At 42.3% G+C, this 23,198-nt stretch overlaps 1 protein-coding gene across 1 annotated transcript in view; it reads left to right on the top strand.

The window, feature by feature from the left end:
* Positions 1-9,032: 9,032 nt before the first annotated feature.
* The window catches only part of LOC122554608 (procollagen galactosyltransferase 2-like), a 181,985-nt gene continuing 167,819 nt past the window's right edge, over positions 9,033-23,198 (top strand). The window contains exon 1 of the mRNA XM_043699912.2: positions 9,033-9,881. Within this exon, the coding sequence (XP_043555847.1) occupies positions 9,652-9,881 (230 nt within the window). The 5' untranslated portion in view covers positions 9,033-9,651. The remainder of the gene's footprint in view (positions 9,882-23,198) is intronic.

The following is a 23,198-nucleotide window of genomic DNA, read 5'->3' as shown; positions in this document are numbered from 1 at the left end:
GTAGGCATCTGTTCCATTCATTTTGACTAATCTTTAAGGGGGGTTGCTTTATTGGGACTCTTGTGCATATTCAGAACTGCATAATTAAATTCAGTTTGAATAGACTGAGTTCTGTAGCGATTCTTTACTCTGTTCTTCGTGTTTCATTGTGTAATTTTGTGAATACATTTCTGTCTGTTTTAAACCTGGTAGTTAACCTCGCTAACTTATTCCAGGTAATTTTCACTGTACACTTACCGACACAAATTGCAAAGTTATGGTGTGGGTTACCTGCTCAAGAATGTTTTGAATTGTCTGGCTTAGACTTTGCCCCAACAGAGGGTGGCACTGTGGCTCAGTGGTTAGCACTGCTGCCTCACAGTGCCAGGGACCCGCGTTCAATTCCAGCTTTGGTGACTGTGTGGAGTTTGCACATTCAACATGTGTCTGCGTGGGTTTTCTCCAGGTGCTCTGGTTTCTTCCCACAGTCCAAAGATGTGCAGGTCAGGTGAATTGGTCATGCTATATTGCCCATAATGTTCAGGGATGTATAGGTTAGATGCATTAGTCAGGTGGAAATGCAGAGTAATAGGGGAATAGGTCTGGGTGGGTTACTTTTCAGAGGGTCAGTGTGGACTTGCTTGGCTGAAGGGCCTGTTTCCATACTGTTGGAATTCTAATTCTAAAAGAGGTCTGCAGATTTTTTCTGCCAGCATCACAAATATAGATTATTTATATCTGGCATGAGATCTGTATTTTATTACATTTTATTCAAATTTCCAGTCAATATAATAAACAGCCTTTGTATTTTGATTCTAAAACAACTGACTGCCCATTTATTTTTAACGTTCCAATTTGGCTCTCATTTACTTCATGCCAAGCATGATTCCCTTTGAACTTGCAGCACTCCGTTAGACCATAAGACATAGGAGCAGAAGCTAGCTGTTCAGCCCATTGAGTCTGCTCTGCCATTCAATGAGATCATAACTGATCTGATAATTCTCAACTCTGTTTTCCTGACTATTCTGTATTGTGGTGATTGTAATGAGGCCAGCCAAATGGACCTCATGGAATATTAGTTCCCTAATTGGGTTTATTCATCTGGTCCAATCAGGGAGCTCTAATTGACAGATATGAACAGGAGTGTCAAAAGTTCTCTTCGCTTGGAGAGCTTGCTCTGAGGAAGCTGGAGCAGTGTCAAGCACTATGCATGTATAAATAAAGGGTGATTGGATACCAGCCTTGATGAAGTTATTTCAGAGATGACAAGAGAAAAAAAAACACACCTGAAGAAATTCGCTCGCAACAGTCGTCTTTGAGTTGGGGTAAGCATTTCTGGCATCGTGCCTTTATTTGGGGAGCTTGACTCATTCAATTCTGGGCCCAGTATGTGGAAAGAATGTGTTATTTCATCCAGGTAAATGACATTGGGGCAGATGAAAATTTCTCCTGATAGCTTGTGGACCCGCAGCTTTTTGGGTTTTTATGAACTTAATGTTTCCTGAGATACCAGATACTAAAGCTTTCAAGAGTTGATGGATTTGATTAATTACAATCCCAAGCATCCTGTAATTCTGTGACGTTATTGGTTTTACTCGGTAGTTCAAGAACCAGGGGAATCCATGTCGGGATTGATGACAAAGTTTAGATGACTGGCAGAGGCGTGTGACTTTGGTTTAACCCTCAATGAGATGCTGAGTGACATTTTGGTTTGTGGAATTAATGATGTGACCATGCAAAAGCACCTACCAGCTGAAGCCCAATTGGACTTCAAATAGGCACTATAACTGGCGTTGTCATTAGAAAATGTAGCAAGTGGAACAGATGAGTTAGAGAATATGTTGATGGAAGTGGACATCCTCACTAGTTTGATTGAGCTTGGGGATACCACTTTAGTGAAGGCAATTGTATAGCCTCATACAGGACATATCCTGCTCAGAAGGGAAACATGTGTGTTCCAGGCACCCCAAGTGACTTACTTGGCTACAAAGTCTACAAAGTTGGGTTACGCCCGCTGCAAGATAAAATGAGGTCGATCAAAGATGTCCAGCTCCCACATCTGTACTATAGCTTAAGTCTTTCCTTGGATTGGTGAATTATTAATTAAAGTTCATGTGTAACCTGGTGTCCATCCTGACACCCTTACATCTGCTGTCGAAAAAGGGTCAGCCTTGAAAATGATTTCATATCCAAGATGTAGCCTTTAGGGAAGTGAAGAAGCAGCTATCATCTCTAAAGTGATGGTATACTATGATCCCCTGTGAGATCTGGTGCTGACATACTGTACTGGAGTAGTGTTGGCTCACAGATGGCCCAAATGGACAGGAAGGCCCAATAGCATTTGCTACCTGGACTTTAGATGATACAGCGCGTGAATATACCCAGATAGGGAAGGAAGGTTTGGCAATCATCTTTGGTGTGAGGAAATTCTACCAATATTTTTACAGACGTAAATTTGTAGTAATAACAAATAACAAACCACAAACCCCTGCTATGGCTACTCAAAGAGGATAAGGGCATGCCACCCATGCCTTCAGGTCAAATTCAGCAGTGGGCTCTCATTCTAAGTGCATAGAATTACAAGTTGGAGCTCTGTCCAGGAGGCCTGCTGGCAGATATACCATCGGTGATGCCGTCACTGGATGAATCCTTTCTGGTTTTAAACCTTCTGGACACCCTTCCAGTCACCACTGACAGTATCAGATTGTGGATGCAAAAAAAAAATCCAGTCCTGGCAAAACTAAAACAGCTGGTGATGATGGGGGAAACAAAAGGGCTATCACATCCAGAATTGAAACCTTTCTGGACCCAGCAAGACCAGATTATTATTATTTTATTACCATTAGTATTACCATTTTATTACAGGGAGCAAGAGTGATTGACCAAGCAGAGGTCGCCGCCAAATACTGGCTGAACTGCACAAGAATCAACCGGGGTGTCCAAAATGATGCTGGTGAGAAGTTATGTCTGTTGGCCAGGATTGGATGCAGACATGGCTGCATTGGTGGAGCAGTGCCCAGAGTGCCAACAAGGCCAAAGATTACTAGCAGCAGTTCCCTCACGTTTGTGGGAATGGCTGGGTAAACCCTGGACTCAGTTACATGTCGACTGTGCAGGACTTTATTGGTCAGATTACTGAGTACAGGAGTTGGGAGGTCATGTTGCGGCTGTACAGGACAATGGTTAGGCCACTGTTGGAATATTGCGTGTAATTCTGGTCTCCTTCCTATCAGAAAGATGTTGTGAAACTTGAAAGGGTTCAGAAAAGATTTACAAGGATGTTGCCAGGGTTGAAGGATTTGAGCTACAGGGAGAGGCTGAACAGGCTGGGGCTGTTTTCCCTGGAGCATTGGAGGCTGAGGGGTGACCTTATAGAGGTTTACAAAATTATGAGGGGCTTGGATAGGATAAATAGACAAAGTCTTTTCCCTGGGTTGGGGAGTCCAGAACTAGAGGGCATAGGTTTAGGGTGAGTGGGGAAAGATATAAAAGAGACCTACGGGGCAACTTTTTCACGCAGAGGGTGGTACGTCTATGGAATGTGTTGTCAGAAGAAGTGTTGGAGGCTGGTACAATTGCAACATTTAAAAGGCATTTGGATAGGTATATGAATAGGAAGGGTTTGGAGGGATGTGGGCCGGGTGCTGGCAGGTGGGACTAGATTGGGGTGGGATATCTGGTCGGCATGGGCAGGTTGGACCGAAGGGTCTATTCCATGCTGTACATCTCTATGACCTTTTATGGTCTAGATGTTCTTAGTCATTATCGACACCCACTCAAAATGGTTGGACGTGCATGGAGTTCATTTGTCAAATATGGGGACAACAATAGAAAAGCTGCAAGCATTCTTTGCAATCCACAGACTCCCAGACGTGTTGGTCACAGACAACAGACCATCATTTACCAGTAGGGAGTTGGCATATTTCTTAAATTTGAATTACTTTCAGCTATAAGGATTATCGGATCACCCCCTTGTGCAACTACAGATATAGCTCCAGGAAAGTTGCTAATGGGGAGAAGACTCCGCACCAAATTAAACCTAATCTTCCCAAACTTGTGGGGAGAGGGTAAAATGGCTTCAGGAACCCAAATGCTGGACAAAAGACTCCTCCAAGCAAGAGACACAGTTTACTTCAGGGGACAAAGTTTGGTGCTGAAACCAGAGAAGTGGCCCTGCATGGGTAAGAGGCATGGTTAATACAAGGTCAGGCCCCACGATGTACAAAGTTTGGGTAGGTAAGGTGCTGGAGCAAGCACGTAGATCATATGAAAGGTGCAAACTCGCAAATGGGGCAGGGATAAAACATACCTGACACCTCACAACACCCAGAAAGGCTGTCAGAACACATAGGTTCTTCCCTTTTGTCTCGCATCACAGAAACTTCGGAGTGTGAAATGGACATGTCAGATGTCATAGCCTCGACGCCTTTACTGCCTGAAGAAGAGAATGAATTTCTTTTGAGATGCTCCAGGCGCAAGAGGCAAGTTATGGTCTGGTACACGATGCCCGTATCTGAAGCTGAGTTGGAAGATCAGGACCTGGTGTGAAAACACCCCAGCAGAGGCTATACAAGAAAGAGCAGGCCTCGGTCCCCAGACATAGAGGAGGAAGGATGTAGCCAGGTGTCCCTCATTGAAAATGAGTTCGCTGATCGGGACTGTTAACCCGGTCCTATCAGGGAGCCCTGGCTGATAGATATAAACAAGAGTGTAGCACTGCTCTTTGATGTGAATGGCAGTGCTTGTCACTGGCCACTCGGGTGTATTCCTAACTTCCTGGTGGTGGAAATTGAATAAAGATTCGTGTACCTTGTGTCTCTCACTGTGTCTCACACCTGCACACACACCATGGGTGCTGGGGATAAAATAAGCACTACCACACTTAGGTGGTAGTGTGGGGGTTAAATAAAAAAAAAGAAAAAAAAATAAACAAATAAAATAAATAAACAGGAGAAGCTAAAGAAAAGAAAAGAGAAAAAAAAACAAGAGTGTAGCACTGCTCTTTGATGTGAAGGGCAGTGCTTGTCACTGGCCACTCGGGTGTAATCCTATCTTCCTGGTGGTGGAAATTGAATAAAGATTTGTGCACCTTGTGTCTCTCACTGTGTCTCACACCTACACACACACACCATGGGTGCTGGGGAAAAATAAGCACTACCACAGTTATGCAGTAGTGTGGGGGTTAATATAAAAAAAATTAAAGAAAAAAAAAACAAGAGTGTCAGACATTCTGTTCACTCTGAAACGGCCAGACCAGTGTCAAGTATTATGCATGTGTAAATACAGGGTGACTTTGTGACAAGGTACTAGCCTCTGTGGAGCTATTCCACCTATATCCTTTGGTTTCCTTACTAATTAAAATTTTATGTATCTCCGACTCGAATATACTTAACGTCACAATCTTGCCAAACATCTGTGAGATTCGTTAGCCTTTGAAGAAGAAATTTCTCTTCATTTTTGTAGCCCCTTATCTTGAGATTTTGTCATCTGGTACTAGGGTTTCCCATAACAGGGAGCAACTACTCTGCATCTACCTTGTCAAGTCTGAAGAATCTTGTATGTTTCAATAAAGTTGTCTCTCAAAACACCAATGAATACAGGCCCATCCTACTCAATGTCTTCTCATAAGACAGTCCTTATATTCCTGAAACAAAAACAAATCGCTGGAGAAACTCAGCAGATATGGCAGCATCTGTGGAGAGAAAGCAAAAGTTAACATTTTGGAACCAGTGACCTTCTTCAGAACTGGAGTAATTATTAGTGTGAGTAACTATTAGTGTATTCTATCGTGAAGACTGATGCAAAGTATTTATTCAACTCCTCTGCCAATTCCTTGTTCCCCATTATTATTTTGCAGGCTTTTTTTCTAATAGGCCTTTGTTCACTTTGGCTTCTCTCTTCCTTTTTGTATCTTTAAAGAAACTCTTGCTGTCCATTTTGATATTACTTGCACGTTTACTCTCAAAGTTAATTTTCTCCCTCTTTATTAATTTTGTAATCATCTTTTGTTGTTTTTAAATTGACCAATACTCTGGCTTACCACTAAACTTTGCCACTCTCAGGTCCAACTTGAGCTTTATAATTAAACCTGCTGGCAAGGCTGCCACTGTTGTTGTTTGGTGAATTATCCTCTACGTTGTAGGGACACAACACCAACATTATACAATCATTTCTCAAGTTGCCACTGACCTCACCTCCCTTGCGTATCACCCCAAAGGCCCTTTCTACTCCTATCTACCTTCTTCCCATGGTATATAAACAGAACTGACCTGGTGGATACACCATTTCAACTTGTTCTTGTCTGATGGAACTTATTTTCTTCTGTCTCAACTCAATTATTTTCACTTCATCCAATCGCTTCCTCCTTTTGTTTCTGCCTCTTCCAAGACTGAATGCCACTTTAATGGTTTCCAGTTTCTTGGCCATATTCAACTGCTTTATGTCATCAACACCCATCCCTTCTATACCTGCATGCCTAACCAAGAGGCTGTGAGTTCTCTGTTTCTTCCTTGAACAGAAGTCCAGCCAATCCCTATCCTCTACCATCCTCCTGTACCTGACTGAACCTTTCCTTTGACCCCAATTACCTCCTCTAAACATATGGTCCAGCTACAGCAGGCTGCATGGATGGCTGTGGTTACCTTTTTGTTAGATATATGAATTTTTCTTTGCTTTTCCAAATCAGACCCTCTCCCTCAGTCCCTCAGATTGTTAGTAGCATTTGTGCTATTCTGTTCTTGTATTCTTCTCTTAGCCCAAACCTGAAAGTTTAATCTATTTTGTTTGTAAATTCCATACCTCTGTCTTTCATATGAACAATCTCTGATTCTTCCCAAAACTTCCTCAACTTCTCCCTTTCCATTTATAGTGGCAGTGTCTCAGCAGTATAGGTACTCACTGTAAGTTTATTTAGTGCAACAGCTCTCTGCAATGTACTTCGCTTCACCCTCAATTCCATTTTCCCAGTTTCTGTTCTCTGATATATCTGTTCTGATATTACAATCTCCCATATTAGAGCTTCCAGTATGTCTTTGGTTTCCTTCAACCAAACATTCACCTCCATTGTGACTGGCCATCTTCTCAACCATGTCCATCCTATTTCTTGCACTCCTGTTCTCATTGATTCCACTCCACCCCAACCCAATAATAGCATTCTCATCATCGTCACTTTCCACTCACAGCCTTCACAAGCAATAGATCATCCTCCACCATTTCTGCCATCTCCAATGTGATGCCATTACCAAAGTCATTTATCCCTCCCCTTTCAACATTCTAAAGGGATCATTCCCTCCATGTTATCCTGCTCCATTCCTCAATCAGACCCTGCCACCCCTTCCCAGTTGCCTTTCCATGCAATTGCAGGAGAAGCAGCACCTACCCTTTCCACTGTGTCTCACTTGAAACACTCTGTCCAAAGGAAGCTTCATTTTACTTTTACTTCTCTCAATTTGTACTTGCTGCTCACAGTACGGTCTCCACTGCACTGGGGATTAAATACAGATTGCGACTTTTTTTTCCCAAGCATACCTTTTCATTTTAAATCTCTAGTTTACTTCTGCTCTATCTTCATTTCTCAATGAGACACTTTCACACTTTGCGGTCTCAACATTGAGTTCAGATCATAATCTCTGCCGGTACATTTTCTTTCCCCAGAAATCCACTTTTAAAGATGATGATCCTGCTATTTCCCATTTACACCTTCTCTTGACCTGATTTTTGTTTCTACTTATTTGATTACCATCTCCTTTTTGCCTTGCACCATCATCGATTTTAGTCATTCCAGAGGATCACAGACTTTTGTTCTTTCCTCAGAAGTCTCACAACACCTTGTCAAGGGCAATCAGGGATCAATAAGAAACAATTTTCTTGCCAATGATGAAAATGATTGACTAAACTAAATGACATTTAAAATAGGATCTTCATCTGTTTTAACCATTCAATTCATTGATTGATTTATTGTTGTTACAAGGACCAATATATAGTGAAAAGTGTTGTCTTGTGTGCTATACAGACAGATCCTCTACAGATGTTGAGAAAGATGTTAATAAATCCTTCAACGAGGTGCCCAAGAATAATGCATTATGTCAGAGCCTGTGGAATCAGAGGACAATAGCACAACAGATTGATAGTGGCTTCAAGACAGAAAGCAGGGAGGAAAAGTGAAGGGTTCTTTTTCACAGTAACAGAAGGTAGTGTGTGATGTCATACAATGGTCAGTACTGGAACCATTGCTGCTGTTCACAATATACATTAGCAATTTGGACTCTGGAATCAAAACCACTTTCTAATTTATGAATAACACCAATTTGGGAGGGTAGCAATACTAAGGAGGACCACAACAAATTACGAGAGGGCAATAATAAACTTAGTGTTTCCACATAAAAAATGGCTTCATTGTGCAGTACACTTCAGTGGAAAGAATAGGGGAGGTCATCTGAGAAGTGACCAGATAGATGTCAAAAATTATATATGGTTTTATGAGTGGCTGCAGGGAGGGGTTTCTGTTGTGGAGAGGATCATAACATTGAGAAGACATCAATATACATTGGTCACAAGGTAACTAGTAGGGAATTTGAAAAACTTTTTTAATCCAAAAAGGGCTTAATGTGAAATGAACAAAAGGTGGAACTCAATATCAGAGTGAATAGTGTAGATACAATTATAGGGAAGCTAAAGAAACTTGACAGCGAACTGAATACCTGGTTACAATGATTAATTTAGAGATGAAGAAGGGTGTGAACAGCATAAACCCCCGTTTGGACTAGTTGTTTCTACACCATGTATTCAATGTGAACCTGTGTGATTGCCACTCTGATGATACAGCACATCCCAGGAATCTAATGTTGGATCTTTCTGAACTGCAATTACTCAGTAAAGCCCTTCTCCCACCCCCTTAATCTCTCTTTTAAAAAGTAGTTACCAATGCAAGGGAACCGTGAAGTTTGGTGCACTCATGTATTTGATGACCTGTGATTTCCAGCTCCACAGTGATGCAATCTGAGTAACTGACTAACATTGACACTACCTATTGAAGGATAGTAGGTGTACAAGAGGGGTGAGGTGATTTATAGCAGTAAGTTTCAGTTCCCGGAGGTGAATTTGTTATTTTCTTTTAATAAAACACACATCATACTATGCAGATTAAATTATGACATACTTTGGGGCGGGGTGCTGTAGTGTTTCAGAACACGAGCAGCAACACAAACTTCATTAGTCTCAGAGGGAATTTCTGATCCCCTCCCTTCACTCACTCGCTGACTGGATTCGCTTCGCAAAATCTTCGTTCAATCTAAACGCATTTGACAAGTTTAAAGAGTTGCAAAAAATCGGCGCCTCAAAACTGACCGGCACTTGAAGGCAGTGAATAAACAAAGTCACCTAGGTGTTAGATTTGTTGTGATAAAAGCAAAATATTGCTAAGTCGTTCTGCTTCTGTGATTCCCCCTTTAATTGCGAGTGAGTTTTGCAGGTATTTAAATACAGGCAACAGATTAGTGCCGTGTTGGTCTGCCGGTGGCAGGTTTGACTATTGGATGCCTTTAGAGTGCATGCAGATCACAGGGCGATAAAAGTCAGAGGAGAGAGAGAGAGAGAGAGGGGAGGGAGCCAGCGGTAGCTCAGTGCTAGTCAAGACAGGATAGGAAGCCTCGCTTTAAGAGCACCTACTACAACATGGCTGCGTGCACACATCTCCCCATGTCTCTCCTCTGCCTGCTGGTCTTAGCGGGCACGATTGCAGGCGATGGGGCTCATTTTCCAGAGGAGATCGAGCGGGAGGAGTCGGCCTTGCAGAGGCCGAAGGTCTTGCTGGCCATCATTGCCCGGAACGCGGCGCACACACTGCCCCACTACTTGGGTTGCATCGAGAGACTGGACTACCCAAAGGACAGAATCGCTCTCTGGTGAGTTTGACTTGCTCGAAACAGATCCGTTTTTATTTTGCTTTTTTTTTTGAAAAAAAAACAAACACCTTGAATGGCCCCAGTGCTCCCAAGTTGCGTTGATGGAGTTGTGTCTGGTCTGGGGAAGACGAAGTGTGAGCAGAGGATGTGAAAGACGGTGTGGCTGAATTCTGGATTCATATTTTCCCTCAGCTCCCGGCTCAGTGGGATTTCCGCTGATATTTGCACCACTTTCAAACAAACGATTTAAAGCGCGTTAGCAGGTACGAGGAGGGAAAACGTGTGAGGAGCTGCCTGGGTAGTTTTATTCAGCTTTGGCTCAGAGGCACCTGTATGAAATATTCTCAGGTTATGGGGGGGGGGGAGGGTGGATTGGCCGCTTTGTTTACATGGTATTAAAAAGTGAATTGGTGTGGGCAGTTTGTGCTCCCGGGTGTCGGCACGTCTCGTTTTGTTTCTGCGTTAGCACAAGAGCCTTATTCATTCCCGAATACTGTATTCCCGGAATGGGACGGATACAAACCACTGCGTGAGACTGATTGCCCTTAAAACCGGCTTAACGGAAAGTAGCGGAGCTCCACAACATCTCCTTGCTGTGAACTAAATATAATGGGAGGGAGTGGAGGAGAGAGGGAGAGGTGTCGCTCCACTGGATTTAGTCACAGGGGACTGTACTTTGTTGCATTGCGTTAGCGCCGCCCCTCCGTTGTTCCGGCCAAATCAGGGGCGGATTTAATTCATTCTAATCACCTCTGGCATCAACCCACAGACCCCCCCCCCCCCCAAACCTTTACTTGTACACAAGTGCTTCCGCACCAGCGCGCAGCTCCCAATACTGTCAGCTCTTACCGGTGTCTGTAATGCACACTTGGACATGGGGGGAACCAGTCCTTTGTGTTTCAGTGAAGTTGGGGGGGGAAGCAAGACGGTGTAATCTTGAATTCTGCTGAACGTCTGAGCTCAGAGCACGGGGAATGCCTTAGATTTGTTTGTTGGATAGAGTTAAACTCCAATGTTTGTTTTTTCACATGCTACTGTACAGAACCGAACTGCCTTAAATACTATATATATATTAATAAAGTATATTTTTGAATTGAAAAGATTACAGTGCTGGGGGGGATGGGGGCGCAGTGCGCTCAGCCCCTCCAAGATCTCACACAAATATACTTCCTATTTTCCACCACTTATCCCCGCACTGTTGTCTGCACATCTTTTCCCTGCACTTCCTGCAAGGGTACATTTTGTCCCGAGGGTTGTCACTCTTTTGGGAGGATAGTGGAAATTTTCCCCATGGACGCTGACGAGGAATCCAAACGTGCTATGACACCGTAGCATTAAAATAAACTGATTTTATAGTAAACTTCACACATTGTGAGATTTCCTTGGAGCAGCTTGTTTTTTTTCACCCTTATGGAACGTTTGGAGAAGGCGATTGGGGTTATTTATAACGTGGTAAAACCTCCCTAGCAGCAAACCAGCTTTGATGTATTCCCCTCTCAGGACAAATGAGCGACATCCAATTGAAACTGCGCGATGGTCTGGTCTGGAGTTTGGAAGCCAGCGCTGATGTGTTACTGTGTAGCGTGTGTGAGAGCTAGTGAACTCCTAATGATGTTGACAGAGCTCATCAGTTGAGAGTTGGAGGATGTTTAGTATCCAGGGGTATTATGTGTGTGTGCCTGCCTGTACTTGCATTTGAATATGCGACGTGATGCCTGGCGTTTCCTAGAAATCTTATTGTTGAAGTAATAAAACGGAGGGGCTTATAGGCGTTAAGTAACAAGTCCGGCTGGTCATTTATTCCAATCCAGCCGACAGTGGATTAGCTTGGTTCATTCACTCATTCACTGTCGCCCGCAGTTAAGACAGTATTTTGTCAATGAACATGCTTGGTAGGGGAGTGAAGAGTTACGATTAAAGTCAACATCTATACTTCAGTTATAATAATCTGGCGCTGCTGCTCGATAAGGTGTTTTTGACTGAAATAAAATGAAGAACAGAGTTGACGTTTTGAGTCCAGTTCTGAAACGTTAGCTCCACGTTTTCCCCCTCTTCATGGACCTGCCGAGTTTCTCCAGCACTTTATGTTTTTGTTTTAAGGTTTCTGACTGAACCTTGCTCCGTGTCTCGTTTTGGGACCTGCGTACTCGTTGAACCTGTTCGAGATTTATTTACATTCGTCCCCGATTTGTAAACATTGGCTTTCCCGGAATCTCTAGGACTGGGGGGAAATCGTGCAGCCTGTATTCACAATAGGACGGCAACTTGTTCCCAGGGTGGTAATCCAAGATTGGGAGCAGTTATCCCCATATGTGTTTGGTTCGCGTCCTGCTTCTATCTTTTTTGTTGTTGTTTCATTCAGTGCAGGAAAGCGGGAAACACAAGCAGCGCCTGATACTGGTCAGTCCCTTGGCAATGGGGCAGGCAGTCTGTCAATGCGACTCTTTGAAACGCACCAAGAGCTTTCCACTCGGCAATGTGTGTGTGCAGTACAGAGCTCGTAGTATTGGGCAGATCAGACTTCACCCGCCCCCCGCCAGCCCATCCCCATATAGGGCAGCGGCAGAGTATTCGCCATCCAGTCAAACAGTGCCTGGGTGTCCTGGCGGACTCTGAAGGTGAGTGACTTCCTAACCTGCGAGCGGACGGCGTGCAATCTCAGTACACAGGGCAGCGAGCAGCCAGGAGACTGACCGATCACACAACACCAGAGCCCCCCTAGTGGGGGAACTGCCTCCGCTCTCAGGTTATCAGGAAGCTCTCCGCTTTAAGTGATGTCCCAGTTTTATCTGTAGTCATACAATGGAATATAGTACTTTCTTGCCTGGATCTAGCAGTGAGGCTGTGCTGTCCTGCTTTATCACCTACCCTCCCCCCAAATCCGGTGTTACACACGAGTGTAGGGGCGGATTTAGTCCGTTCAAGCCCGCCCCCGCCTTCATGTTACTGTATACAAATATCCCAGCTCCCGCTGTCAATACTCAATGCAGCTGTCTCTGCATGGGTGTTGTACAATAACCTAGATTTCTTCCAGAAAATAAAGTGTGGGAAGGGAAACCAGTCAGTGGCTATCCCGTGGTCTAATTGTGGTTGTGTGTGTGTGTGTTTGACAGATGAAAGGTTCCCAATGAACTACGGAATAAAGCTGGACAACAGTTGCCGAACACGCAGTGCAGTGGGATACCAAAGTATCAGGCATTCGCCAGGCAGGGCTTTCCACATCTAACTAATCTCCAACACTTTCATATCTTTTGCTTTTCACTGGAGTGAAGAGCCTGCTTCCCCGCACCCCCCCCCCCCCCCCCCAGGATTTGATATCCAGCACTGCCTTGCCCGATCTTGGTTTGTGTGGGGACACCGCTGATTCAGTTAGACTGCTGTTTAGCCGGACTTTTATCCTGGCGAACCCCAGGATGAGATGGGGGGAGGCAGCAGTGTGGAGGTCAGCCCAGCTCATTAAGTTTGGAAGCATTCCTGGTAGTTTGATCAGATAATGTTTTGTCCACTTGAAGTTTATAAACATTATGGTATCCCTTTCCCTGTCTTAATCGAGTTTGATTCAAACCTGAGGTCTACATAGAACAACAGATATTAGAGAACAGAAGGAATTCACTTCCCCACCTTGTCTGTGTTGTACTGATTCTCTTGTAACTTTGTTTGGGTCAATTTTCTCAAATTAGACCTTTTCATGTATTTGTACCATTCTCGTTAAAAAGTGGTCTCGTCTGTACTCCAATAGTCACTTGTAGTAAATCATTCCTTGGCATAATAGTACTCAGTAAAAGTGCTTTCCTTCTCCCTTGGTTCTTCAGGTATGACTCTTGTCTGGATCCTCTTGTTGCCTATTCATCTCGCAGCAGAAACAATCTTCTGCAACTTACTCTGTGAAGTTTCACAGATCACTGTCTAAGATGCTGACTGCTGCTCTCCCTCTGCCTCTGTCTCAATGCATGGGTCCCACATATGTTTTACATATCCGAGTGATAGGTAAAACAAAAACTTTAGCAGTGATCATGATAAATCATCTTCTCAATAATTATTAACTGTTTGGAGTCCCTATAACATGCATTTCATATCTGTATACATTGCTTCTGAATTGGATGTCAGCACATTCAGTGTTTTTAACATTCTGTGAATGTATTATCATTCTGCATGTTTCCTGTGAACATTTCCTTGATAAATTCTCCTGTTCACCATAGCATTGGCAAAATGATAGCACTCCCTGATGATCTGAATCAAAGTTGCCTGACAAAAATCAAGCAATCTCTATGCCTTTGACTTTCTTTCCCAACATTAGTTTGAATCTGACACCAACTTAAGGGAATCTCCAGGCATCCAGTTACCGTGATGTCATCAAACAGACAATCTTGTCAAAGCAGTCTCAAATTGCAAACCCGAAACTGAAATACAATAATCATCTTTAATTTCTTACTAAACTAACAGAGACGGCAAAACATTTGCTGTCAATTTAGTATCTGTATTGAAATGTAACTTTTTAATGCAGAGTTTTCAGTTATTGTTTCATTAGAATCTTTAACAAAATTTCCCATTATAGATAAAGCTGTCAATGTATAAAGATTGACCTTGGAACATACAGTAATACAAATTCTCTTGACAATTTCTTCAGTAATAATACTACCCTAGGACTTGGTATCCTATTCTAATTACTATTCTTTAACAAAGATTAACATTTTTCAGGGAGGTGTTAAGACTGATAATCCAGAGTAAAGGGTCAAGTTCTCATCAGTTTAGTGATTTCTAATTAGTGCAAAGGAACTTAAATATTACACTCTGCCATATCTTCAGCTGTGTCTGTGAGACTCTCACCTGTCAGAGAAATAATCATACCTAAGGTTGACAGTTTTGCGTCATCACTACTGCAGTATTGAGGGCATTAATAGTGAAAATTCTCCATGTAATTCTGTCATGCTGTAGTTACTCTCTCCCATCAGTGGAAGCACTGCAACACAGGAAGATGTAATTACAGTGTGACAAGTTTACATCAGCTGTTTGCATTATGAATGCTTATGTAGGCGTTATATAAAAGTAAGCACCGAATGTATGAATTTAAGCAGGATCTGAATGCTGTTTATATGTCTTGATCTAATTATTGCAAATCGTGCTTCATCAAAAGATTGCACGTGACATTAATTATCAATTGCACTGAAAGGAGGTTTGTGATTCAGAAACATGAAGATGATTATCAAATTTAAATGTTATACACATTTGTCTAAAATGTACATCAAAAGACCAGTATCTAGTCTGTATGAAACTGAGAGTATCTCTCTTCATCTAACTCAATCAGTGCATCCTTCTGTCCCATTCTCCTTCATGTACATCTAATTTCCCTTTAAATATATCAATGTTAATCACTTCATTGCCCCAAAGGAATAGAAAGGGATTAGTACTGCAGGAATGGTCTTAATAAAACGCTAGCAGAAAGTTCACACTTTCCTGCAATATACTCCAGTTGTGGCCTTCTTGCCCAGTCACTTAACTGGTACATATCCCTTTGTTTCTTTTCATCCTTCTCACAGTTTACTTTTCCACCAAATTTTGTATTGTCAGCAAACCTGGGTGTATTATACTCAGCCTTCTCATCTAAGTCATTTACATAGCCTGTAAATAACTCGGGTTCAACTATTGCTCCTTGCAGCCTGCCAACTCAAGAGTGATATGTTTATTAGTGTTCTCTGTTTACTGCCCTTTAAGCAATCTTAAATCATGCTAATAAATTACCCCCAATTCATGAGAGGTTATCCCTAAATTCTCCAGGTGTCATTTATGAGTGAATATGTTGTATCTATGGTCCCTATTTTTGGCTACCCTGATTAATGAAGAAATCTAAACTTATGGTATCAAACCCTTTTTATAATATCTATCTCTATCAGGTTATACATCAGTTTTGTTCTCCTTTCTGGATAAAAGAGGCCCAGCCTATTCAATTGTTGCTGATACATCTAATTTCTGGTATATTCTTTTGAACCAATACCTCTATATCCTTTTTGTAATAGGAAAACCAAAACTGTTAGGGTCTCACCAAGGTTTCTTACAGATTAACATAATTCCTTTGCTCTTCAATTCCATCCCTCTGTCTTATTCTTCAATTACCTTATTAACCCATATCTCTACCTTTTTAGTTTAGTTTATGCTAAAGATACTGAAAATATTGGCTACAAGAGCAGGCCAGAGGTTAGGACTCCTGTGGTGAGTACTCTCCTTTTAGCTCTCCAAAGCCAGCCCACTGTCTACAAGGCAGAATTCGGACTGTGATGGAATTCTGCCCACTTGCCTGGAAGGGTGCAGCACTCAAGAAGCTTTTCACCATCCAGGACAAACTAGTCCCTCCACCTCCAATGCTCAGTCTGAGCATTGCGTACAATCTACAAGATATGCTGCAAAATCCATCTAGGCTCCTTGGACAACACCATGCAAATCCTTGAGCACATCCACCTAGAAGGACAAGGGCAGCAGATACATGTTAATTCTGTGAGGTTTCCTCCAAGCACCTCTAACCACCTGCAAGCTTTCCTCTTAGCCACTCACTATCCTGACGTGGAAATATATCACCGCTCCTTCACTATCTGGCTCACCCCAAATTGATTCCTGAAGAAGGGCTCATGCCCGAAACGTCGATTCTCCTGCTCCTTGGATGCTGCCTGACCTGCTGCGCTTTTCCAGCAACACATTTTCAGCTCCCCCCAGATTGATGTCACCACAGTACCCTGACTAACCTATCTATAATTCTTGGACTGGTTGCACTTGGATCCCCAGCATCTAGAGCGACCAAGTGCCTAAGTGACGCTGGCCAATCCCCTGGAGTGGTATTGGACAAGACGTTTTACTGACCCTTGTTCCGCTTTGCCCTCCTAAAAACTGCTATCCTTTGACTTTTTGACTGTCCTTTGACTGGGCCATTTCCTGAAACACATGCAGTGTGCTTGCTGTGTAGGCTACTTGTGAACCCTGCAGGTGTAATGTTAATGTACCACAGTGTTATGCAGCAGCACACATAGTAACCAATCAGTGCTCCCACTGTGACGAGTTGTCTGCCCCATCCTCTGTGATAAAAATGCAATGTAACCCACACAGAGGCTGTCGAAGCACAGAACACAAGTTAGTGCTGAAGTCAGTGAATGTGCGCTAAGAGAGCAATGTAAATAGAAGTTGGAGATTCCTGTCAAGTGCAGATTAATTGAACACAAATAGAACCTGTGCACATGAATTAGGTGAATATGTGTCCCTTTGCACAAAGTGACTCAGAAGAAGCATGCAAGTCATAAGTGCCCCTGAACTCCAAAGGAGTATGTTGAAGGGCTTAAGTAATATGTGAGTTGGTCCAACAGCAGGGATGTTGATGTGGTGAGGTTGGTGGATTGTTGATGCCAACTTGAATGGATGATGGCTCATAAAGGATGGTGGCTGTGGAGGGTACAGGAATGTTGTTGTGAAGGAGCAGTTGGATGATGGCTGGGACAAGATTTGGTGAACTGCAGCTGAAGATACCCTTTCTGACTGACTTTGTCAGGGATTTACATTGTCCAACTTCTCAGGGAATGAGAGAACACTTGGAAGTCTTGTTTCAGTAAGTGAAGTTATGGCAACTGCATGGGAGTGAGGTAGTTTCTGCTGAACAGCAAGATTCTGATTTCACCATTGAAGGCTTGAGGGAGAATATGGTAAAATATTTTGTCAATATCGTGATTCTAATTTCTCATTCTTTCCTTATTTTTCCTACATTTTTACTATCATCCACTCCACATCTATAAGGGAAATACTTCACCCCATGTTTCTCCTTCCACAGATGCTACCAGACCGCTGAATATTTCTAGCATTTACTGTTTTTATTTTGCTGCTTTTAATGACGCACGTATTGCCACTGCAAAAGCTATTTGACCTGTACTATTTTGGTTCTGTGTGTACAACTTAGACATTGAGAAGAATATTACCTTTTACATTTTGCAAAGGCCTTATAATTTATTGTGCACCTTGTGTACTGTTCCAATGTGTATCTCAGTAGTACATCTTGCATGATTAAAAGTATGATATCAGTGAGAGAGTCCATGTTATGTGACAAAAGTGACATGCTGAAACCCATAACTAAAACAGGTGAAGGTTAGGTTAACTGCAAAGGCCAGTTCTGGCAATCAATTGAAGCATTAAAAGAGATGAGAGACTCAAAGATTTCTTCTCTTTAAATTTATGGAGATCATTCACATTCTTGAGCTCTGAAAATATCAAGAATTTGAAAGTTACTTGTGGTATACAGAATTCAAAATGTAAAAGGCAGGAGATTTAGAGTGGATTTGAGGAAATTTGTTTACACCCAGAGAATGATGGGGGTCTGGAATGCCTTACCTGGAAGGATATTTGAGGTAGGAAGACTCTCAATCTTTAAAAAATATTTGGATGAGCACTTGAAGTGTCATAATATTCAAGACTATGGGCTTAGTGCAGGAAAGTAGGACTGGTGTGGATAGTAGTATATTTTTGCTCGTATGGACTTGATGGCCAAAGGTCCTCTTCTGTACTGTATGATTCTGTGATCCTAAGATTAGTAGGTGAATAAAATCTGCTAAATATGTAATTTAATTCCTCACATTAAAAAAAACTTTAAAACCATTGAGCACATTGAATGATAACCACTGTTCAGAAGCAGACTGTGTAAAACTGGAACTTGCACTGAATACTGAGCCTCAACTGTGCAGTTTGTTAATTTAACACTACGCACAAGGAATCTTGTGACTGAAGGCCCCTTATTCAATTGCAGTTCTGGTCAAATGCTTGCTTGTGCTCAAAATGTCCACATGCAGCCTCAGGTTTGACAGATGTCAAATAATTACTGGAGTTAGATGTTTGAGAGCCTCAATGCTGATAGGCTTTTTCTATGGAGTAGAGCAATGTAGTTTCTTGTGGGTTTTATGTGTAGAAAAATGTTAGGATAATGTGACATGTGCAAAAAAAAAATGGGCCAGCTATTGTAGTGAGTACAAATCCAAAATACTTGGAATTAGCACACCGAGGAAGATAAGGTTTAGGAATTGAAAATACCTGTAGATGACCGGTTCAAGGATAATGGTAGTGGTCATGTAGTGGTGATGTCACATGGTTAGTAATCCAGAACCCAGGCTCATGTACTGGGTACATGGATCTGAATCCCATTGTGGCAAATGGCAAAACTTGAATTCAATTTATAAGAAGTCTGGAATAAAGAGCTGGCATAATAGCAGCCATGGAACCAGTGTCAATTATCGTCAAAACTCATCTGATTCACTGATGTCCTTTAGGGAGGGAAGTTTGCCATCCCTACTGTGGTGAAAGGGTTAAAATTGTGTCCCAATACATGTGTGAATCTAACCGAAAATGGAAGGTGTCGCTTAGTCCCGTGTGAATCTTATTACACACCTTCCCGTGTGAATCTTCTTATCTGTACGAGACCAGAATGGAATGTGTTTTTCAGCCTTGCTCTGCTGTTCACATGAATGTTTAGATCTCGAAAAGAGTATATCAGCTGGAAAAGTCTCCAGTTCGGTAGAGTCTGCTCCGGGGTTGCGTTTAACCGCCGAGCGTGGGTTGTTGGCAACCGCTCTACGAGAACTGACGGCTCCCAGTTCCGGTAACACGTAGAGTGAGTATAAACCAGACCCGTTGTAAGTACGAGACCTGGTTGTGGCGACGCTGCGGGGAATAAAACACTTATATTCTAGCAGACTCGCCTCTTGGCTGTTTGTTCTGTGTCAGACTACTTTCCTGCGAGCCTGGTCCTTGACCTTGAGAATTTTTTAAAACACCTACCTGGTCTGGCCGACATCTGACTCCAGAATGCCAGCAATGTGTTCACCTTTGATTGCCCTCTTGGCAGTTGGGGATATTCCACAAACACTGGTCGAGCCAGCTACACCAATATCCCATGAATAACTTTTAAAAATGATAATAGACCTCCGATGTATGATTTTCGTAGTGTACAAATTGGAAATCATTAAGTGAGTTTATGATTGATATGGAAATCTTATGAATAAAGTACTGAACAGAGAAACAGTGATTGGAAATATATGCGCTGGGGAGTATGAATGAAACTCAAAAAAAACAAGTCCAGAACCAGAGCATATGATGATAAAATACAAGACAGGCATTTTAGGGTGATTCAGTTCTTCACACAAAGAAAGCAAGATCTCTCCCCCACAAAAAGCTGTTGAGGTTAAGATTAGTTGTATTTCAAAACCTGAAAATAAATGTCTTATTGGATTATGAGACTCCACTTGGGTAAATTGAGCTAAGATATAGTTTTGAGAAAGTGAGGACTGCAGATGCTGGAGGTCTGAGCTGAAAAATGTGTTGCTGCAAAAGCGCAGCAGGTCAGGCAGCATCCAAGGAGCAGGAGAATTGACATTTCGGGCATATGCCCTTCTTCAGGAATGAGGAAGGTGTGCTGAGCAGGCTAAGATAAAAGGTAGGGAGGAGGGACTTGGCGGAGGGGCGCTGGGAATGCAGTAGGTGGAAGGAGGTTAAGGTGAGGGTGATAGGCTGGAGAGGGGGTGGGAGCGGAGAGGTCGGGAAGAAGATTGCAGGTCAAGAAGGCGGTGCTGAGTCCGAGGGTTGGGACTGAGATAAGGTGGGGGGAGGGGAAATGAGGAAGCTGGAGAAATCTGCACTCATCCCTTGAGGTTGGAGGGTTCTGAGGTGGAACGGCCTGTTCTGTTCTTATAAACCAATGATTCTTCTGTGGTGTACTTTTAGTGGCCTGTTGATGTATCTTTAATTCAGGATACCGCAAATCAGGTTGTCTAGAATTCTATCCAGTACATTGACCATTTTATTAAGTTACTGGTGATAATTGGGTCTTTTTTTGTATTATCAGTTTTAATCTCGTAAGATATGGCCAAAGATGTATTTTATGTTTCTTAATAAAGTAATGGGTTTGCTGAAATTATCCTCCTGGGCCTACTAATTGAAATTATAGCCTCTCTGGCTAATTGTATGACACTTCTTCATTTAGGTTTGTCTGTTGTCAGTCAACTTTTACGTGTTTGAATCAATCAAATTCTAACAACTGTCTAGGTTCATGTCCACATCTCCCATTTACCCCATTTATTTTGTCTTAATTGGGATTTGTACAATGACTTGGAATTGGTGAGGGACATAATTGATGATGACTGCTCAATCAATCTATCAAAATTGTTTCATGATTGATTTGTCCTCGTTAAGGAAGAAAATCTGGATTGATCTAACAGTTTATTACATTTCTCAAACATTTTAAAGTGCTTCACAAGCAATAAATTATTGACAGGATGATCTGTTTATGATACTGTTGGTTGAATTACAGCTCCTAGCCAAGTATAGAAAGGATATGTCAGTCTGTTAACTCGTGACTTGCTTCTGTTCTGATTTCTTGCCTTCCTATCTCAAAGCACTGATTTACACTGTAGATGAATACATGACCACAAGGAGCACTTTACCATCTTAAACAATATCCTCTACCCAGGGAGACTTGGAAAGCCAGATTTTAAAAAATGAGAGCAGGAGAGTGGGCAGAGTGGGGTTTCAGGAGGAGGGGAAGAGCTGAAAAATTTATTTGTAATGTCCTTCTCCAATCAAATGACCCATTTCAAATGTCTGTTTCTCATCTCCTATTTTAACAAATGGAAACATTGCTTGCCACAGGAAAACTCAGGAGCATGGACATTTCAAGCCCAATTCTATCCTCATGAGATCTATGCTTGGTGATCCTCCCAATGGGGATCGCAACATAGAGATTAGTTGTGAACATACTGTCAGATTTCTCTCTTTATACAAGGGACAATGTGGCCAGTTGTATACCCCATTCTTCTGGCTGATAACAGCTTAATTCCACATGACCCTGGAACAATTCTGGATCATATTGCATAATATTTCAACATGTGCACTTATTAACAAGCTGTAGGGGATTCCTTTTCTCTTACTGGTCTCTTTGTTCTTCAGTGCGTAAAAGCCATAACCAATACTTGTCTCTGTTTTTGCACAGGAACCCCAAAAATGCATTTTATATTAACAGTGCCTGAAGAAAATTCATTTTTCTCTGATGTAGCAAAAGATTAACTCCTCTAACTCTCCACTGACAACATTTGCAAGCTGATCCAACCTGCAGCCACCTTGCACAAACCACAAACACGCCCCTGCCCACCCAACTCCCTTCCTCCACCCATCTATCTCTCCTCCCCAATAAACATACCTCCCCTCCGACAGACGTATGTACATTCACTGTCTCCCAACACACATACATTCTCTCTCTCTCTCTCTCTCTCTCTCATTCTCTCTCTCATTTTCTCTCTCATTCTCTCTCTCTCTCATTCTCTCTCTCTCTCTCTCATTCTCTCTCTCTCTCTTATTCTCTCACTCTCTCTCTCTCTCTCTCTCTCTCTCTCACATTCTCTCTCTCTCTCTCTCATTCTCTCTCTCTCTCTTATTCTCTCTCTCTCTCATTCTCTCTCTCTCATTCCCTCTCTCTCTCTTATTCACTCTCTCTCTTATTCTCTCTGTCTCTCTCTCTCTTATTTTCTCTCTCTCTCTCTTATTCTCTCTCTCAAATTCTCTCTCTCTCTCTCTCTTATTCTCTCTCTCTCTTATTCTCTCTCTCTCTTATTCTCTCTCTCTCTCTTATTTTCTCTCTCTCTTATTTTCTCTCTCTCTCATTCTCTCTCTCTCTTATTCTCTCTCTCTCTTATTCTCTCTCAGTCTCTCTCAGTCTCTCTCAGTCTCTCTCATTCTCTCTCATTCTCTCTCTCTCTCTCACTCTTAATCTCTCTCTCTTATTCTCTCTCTCTTATTCTCTCTCTCTCTCTTATTCTCTCTCTTATTCTCTCTCACCTATTCTCTCTCTCTCTCTCATTCTTTTTTTCTCTCTCTCTCATTCTCTCTTTTTTTTCTCTCTCTCTCTCTTATTCTCTCTTTTCTCTCTCTCTCTCTCTTATTCTCTCTCTCTCTTATTCTCCCTCTCTCTCTCTTATTCTCTCTCTCTCTTATTCTCTCTCTCTTATTCTCTCTCTCTTATTCTCTCTCTCTCTCTCACTCTCTCTCTCATTCTCTCTCTCATATTCTCTCTCTCTCTCTCTCTCATTCCCTCTCTCTCATTCTCTCTCTCTCTCTCTCATTCTCTCTCTTATTCTCTCTCTCTCTCTCTTATTCTCTCTCTCTCATTCTCTCTCTCTCTCTTATTCTCTCTCTCTCTTATTCTCTCTCTCTCTCATTCTCTCTCTTATTCTCTCTCTCTCTCTCTCTCATTCTCTCTCTCTCTCTCTTATTCTCTCTCTCTCTTATTCTCTCTCTCTCTTATTCTCTCTT

This window comes from Chiloscyllium plagiosum, unplaced genomic scaffold, assembly GCF_037043375.1.
Source record: "Chiloscyllium plagiosum isolate Xiang-an unplaced genomic scaffold, Cpla_swu_hap1 HiC_scaffold_9, whole genome shotgun sequence".
Taxonomy (NCBI): Eukaryota; Metazoa; Chordata; class Chondrichthyes; order Orectolobiformes; family Hemiscylliidae; genus Chiloscyllium; species Chiloscyllium plagiosum.
This window is presented reverse-complemented; position numbering and strand designations above follow the sequence as displayed.